General features: G+C 39.2%; 2 protein-coding genes and 1 pseudogene across 2 annotated transcripts; all 3 read left to right on the top strand.

The window, feature by feature from the left end:
• Positions 1 to 1,705: 1,705 nt before the first annotated feature.
• On the top strand, positions 1,706 to 2,631 carry LOC105556734 (annotated as a pseudogene).
• Positions 2,632 to 3,116: 485 nt separating this feature from the next.
• Positions 3,117 to 3,816, top strand: LOC105556731. The gene has a single exon (XM_012003833.1). The coding sequence runs from the start codon at positions 3,231 to 3,233 to the stop codon at positions 3,810 to 3,812; it is 582 nt and encodes a 193-aa protein (XP_011859223.1). The 5' UTR covers positions 3,117 to 3,230; the 3' UTR covers positions 3,813 to 3,816.
• A 468-nt stretch (positions 3,817 to 4,284) lies between these two features.
• LOC105556733 (putative uncharacterized protein FLJ37770) lies at positions 4,285 to 4,633 on the top strand (the record flags this gene model as incomplete). Its single annotated transcript, XM_012003835.1, has 1 exon — positions 4,285 to 4,633. A coding segment is annotated over exon 1 (349 nt), but the record flags the coding sequence as incomplete, so codon positions are not given.
• Positions 4,634 to 4,682: the final 49 nt, after the last annotated feature.

Genomic DNA, 4,682 nt, shown 5'->3' with positions numbered 1-4,682 from the left:
ATCTTTACCCCCTCCCAGTACACCTTTACAGTTCCATTGAATAATGCGCAATCCTTTGTTACTATGAGTTAAACGATTGAATAAGATCACCAGGATGCAAATTCCCCAAATTTGGGAAATGCCTTTGAGTCTGATTGCGTATTGCGATTTCTGGTAGAGATTTGTTGTGATCCGAGGCGAATAAGTTCTGTAATGGAGATATCATTAATTGTAAGTTATTGTATCTGCTTGATGATCCATGAAATAGTTTCTTGCAAGTACGTGTGATCATGTTGAGGGTTCTGGACGGACGTGTGTGAAATTGGATGGCAGGAGGCGGTGTTCTGCTATTGGGAGAAATCAGCAGCGCTGCGTGCTCCTGTGGGTATGTAAACGAGCCTTGAAGGTTAGGCTGGGCACGGGGGGTACGGTAAGATGGTGATCCTCCATACAGAAAACGTTTAGTATTGTGTGAAATAGGAATGTTGTTATTGGGAGCGGACTGTTTTGGTGTAAGTAGATCTTGTGATCCCAGCCGAGGCGAATCGGTCGTGACCGACGCATAACTAGGTTTTGAATTATTAGGTTTCTGCATTAAGAGGGGAGGTGTAAATAAATGAGGCGTAGGTGTTAATGTAGGATTCCCCTCCTGACGATTATTGTGATATAAGGGAGGGAAGGTTCGAAAATCGTACCTGGTATCAAAAAAGTTATCCCGAGCATTCCCCAAGGAGTTGAGTTTTCTCTTTGCTTCCGCCATAGAGATGTTGTTTGTGGCTGAAAATGCCTGAACCTTTTTGTGTTCCACCACCAAAGGGCACCCATGTGAGGTGGGAAGATGATCGCCCCCGCAACTGATACAGGTGGGCGTACCCTGGCTTCTTGGGCACACAAAGCTTTTATCTGTGTGTTTCTCCTCTCCGCAGGAAATGCACCTCGCCTTGCTCTTGCATGCACCGCTTATGTGCCCTATGCGGTAGCACGAATAACAGATTTTAGTCTTCGGTATATACGGGTAGACTGTGTATCTAATGTTGAAGATGTAGACATGATTCGGTAAGGATTGTCCTGCGAACTTCACCGAGAATGTACGAGACGGCTCGTAGATATGTATATCCCTCGTCGGATTTGACTCTACGGTTTAGTCTGTTAATCTCCCTTATCCTACAGCTTGACTTCGTGTTTTGCAGAATGGTTTGTATATCGAAATCTTGAGGAATGCCTTTGATTGTTCTTGTTCTCAACAAACGGAATGTAGAAATATGTGCATGTAAACCTTTGTTGCTAAGCTCCTGATTCTCAATTAAATTGTTTGCATCCGTTAAGGAGCTCATGCTGACTGAATTTTGTCCCCTTCCTATTTTGGATACTTCGCCTGTGCCTCTGGGAAATATATTAGTGATGATCCTACTTATATGTAGAGGATGCATGGATGTAGTGTTGGAATCTTTGATGTGAATTATATATGGAGGTTGATCCATCCTCGAGTACTTCTCGACTACCTTGACGTTTGAGGTTATAGAATTCGTGGCTTGCTTACCGGTTGCCTTGGTGCGCGCATCTAAAACTGTCAGAGATGGCTGCGCTGCTGACGACAAGGGCGCTTCCGCGACGTCCGCGCCACTCAAACTGCACGCCGCATCCGCTTGTTGTGCTGCGGCACTATCTGGGATAAAGTCACTAGATATATAAAGTACCGCAATCCATAAGACCAATGCTTTAGCGGATTGGAGTCAAAATGTCGTCGGAAAGTGTATATAGTGCACACTTTATGTCACTTATCTACACAATAAGTGTAGATCTCGTAATCCTATTGTATTGTACATAACCGTCAAACTGTTTGTGCGTAATAAAAGGCTACAGTTAAAATACTATTCAGCAATAAATGAAATGCCAGGTTGTTGTGTCGAAGGGTGTACAAACCGTACCGAAAAAGGATTTCGGACATTTCGCTTGCCAATAGGCAATAATAACATTAAAAGACGCGAAGAATGGTTGAGTTTGATTGGGAAGAACACATTGCCGGGACGAGCTGAAATTTGTGAGGTACAATCAAGTAGTTATAATCGCGTGTGAAACAGTTTGCAGTAATATTGCAGTAATATTCATCACATGGATTTTGCAGGTGCACTTTGGTGAGGACCAATTTGAAAAACAGCGACAGGATAAAAAAGCTGCCCCTTCCTTTTGCTAAACCAAATCTATTACAGAAACTCTTAGCAGAAAATGAAAATATAAAAAAGAAGTCCAAAAAAGTTAAATTGTCTAGTTGTGTCGAGGATTTAGAATTTAGTAAGTATAACAAAATACGAGAACACAGATATACGAAAGTTTATCAGAATCTAAAGCCTATCTTGATTAGCTGAACTGTTTTCGTATAAGTACATATATGTTACTGTAATGTAAGTTACTTAAATTTTAACATTTATAGATAAAGATGAACGCACTACGACAACGAATACAAGTGGAAATACTTCCCACATTGATATCGAGTGCAACAATACTAATACTGACATTGAAGTAAGAAAACCTGCTGAAACAGAAGAGTTAGACGTTACAAGACCTGAAACAACCAATTCTGAAGACATTTCATCTACGTGTACTCTACATGATAAAAATATATTAAACAGTCGAAGAAAATTGAAAGATTGAAGCGAACAGTGAAACAGATGAAACTGAAAAATCGTCTGTTGGAAAGAAAGCTTAAAGCAAAAGATGCAAGTTTTAGTAAAGTGTTCAACGAAGATCAAACATATTTTGTCACAAAAACTACAAAGAGGGGAGGCACATGGTGTTCAAATACCATAAATAAAGCTTTAAGAATGTATGTGGCCTGCGGTCGAAAAGGGTATGAGGAGTTGCGCCGGCAGAACTTGCCATACCCAAGTATCCGTACCTTACAACATCGCATTCAAGGCTTAAAATTTAAGCCAGGTACTTATGAAGAAGCATTGAATCTAATAAAAATAAAAGTTAGTATTAATAATAATAGGGGGGCTATGTTGATGGACAATTTTTTTGTTGATACTATGGTACTCATATTTATTTATAGCAAATATTTTACATTGCCTTATGGTAATAAGCAAATGGAAAATATTTGCATTTGCTTAAGTATTTGTTTATGTTTCGTAATGTAATTTCAGATACAAACGTTCCAAGAAAAACACGCTGTGCTGTTAATAGACGAAATATCTATACAACCGGGTTTGCAGTATGACAATTCTACTACTTCAGTTATAGGGCAACCTACAATGAAATTATCTGGCGGGTTTGATAGTAGCCATGAGAAGGCTTCACATAGCCTAGTATTTATGCTGTACGGAATTTCCACGAAATGGAAACAAACTATTGGCTATGAATTCACAGCGAATTCATTTTGCTCGCAAGAAATAGTGCAGAAGATTATAACAATAATTCAAAAGGCACATAATATTGGATTGATAATAAAAGTAATAATATCCGACATGGGACCGCTAAATAGGAGTTGGTGGAAGCTATTGAATATTACAGCTAGTAAATTTAGCAAAATTAGTAATTCTATTCAACATCCATGCAACGACCAAGATAGATTGTTTGTTATGGCAGATACTGTTCACGTATTTAATAATGTTGTGTGTTCTCTAAGATCAGGAAAAAATTTTTATTTAGACGAAATAATAGTGAAAAAGTTTAACTTGTCATATAACGAAATTTCTATTGTTCCTATTCGTGAAGTGTTTTATTTAGACCAAAAGGAGACGTTGAAACTGCGTCCACGTCTTACAGAACACTACCTAAATCCATCGCACTTCGAAAAAATGAATGTATGCTTTAAGTGTTGCAATGTTGAATAATAATGTCGCTGCAGCAATATTATATCATATAAGTCACGGTTGCATTGCTGATGTACATAAAACTACTGGCTGGTTCCTAACAGTAATATACAAATGATTCAAAATTATGACAAGTCGTTATGAGAAACTTGCACTATCTCATTATAATAAAACTGTATACAATGATCATATAATGTTTCTAAGAGATTTTATGGACATTGTGAGAGGAATCACAGTTGAGGGTGGTAAATGGCAACCATTTCAGAGTGGTTTATTATTGTGCACACAAACTGTTCTGGATGCACAAGTAGAATATTTAGAGAAATATAAATTTAACTACGAGGGCGGTTCAAATATGATCGAGACAAACGCTGTAGATGGCGCGCCAGTATGTTTTGAAGGTCGCGGCTTGAGTATGTGATAGCTGGGTCCCTTACGAACAGTGTGGCATAGTTTTCGTCGCGAACGCACGTTTCACGCGCGTGATACGACCATGAGTGAACGTCAAGTGCCGACCGCTGTTGCGCAACGTATTGTCATTCGTTTTTTGGTGTGGGAAGGCGTTAAAAACACGGAAATTCTTTGGCGTTTGCGAAATCAGTTCGGTAGTGAGTGCCTGAGTAAGTCTGCTGTGTTTAAATGGGCCAAAGCGTTCAAAGATGTCCGCGAAACCGTCAAGAATGAGCCGCATGATCGTCGACCGCGAACCAGCATCACACCAGTCAACATTCGCCGCGTAGAACAACTCATTTTGGAGGATCGTAGGATGAATGTTCGAAACATTTCGGCTGAACTTGGCATTAGTATTGTTAGTGTAGAGTCTATAAATAAAACTACAAAAGGTGTGATATCACGTAAAAAACTTACCTTTTTAAAAAAAAGGTAAAAAAA

Source organism: Vollenhovia emeryi, unplaced genomic scaffold (assembly GCF_000949405.1).
Source record: "Vollenhovia emeryi isolate VEMERY1.0 unplaced genomic scaffold, V.emery_V1.0 DF939815.1, whole genome shotgun sequence".
NCBI classification, from domain to species: Eukaryota; Metazoa; Arthropoda; class Insecta; order Hymenoptera; family Formicidae; genus Vollenhovia; species Vollenhovia emeryi.
This window is presented reverse-complemented; position numbering and strand designations above follow the sequence as displayed.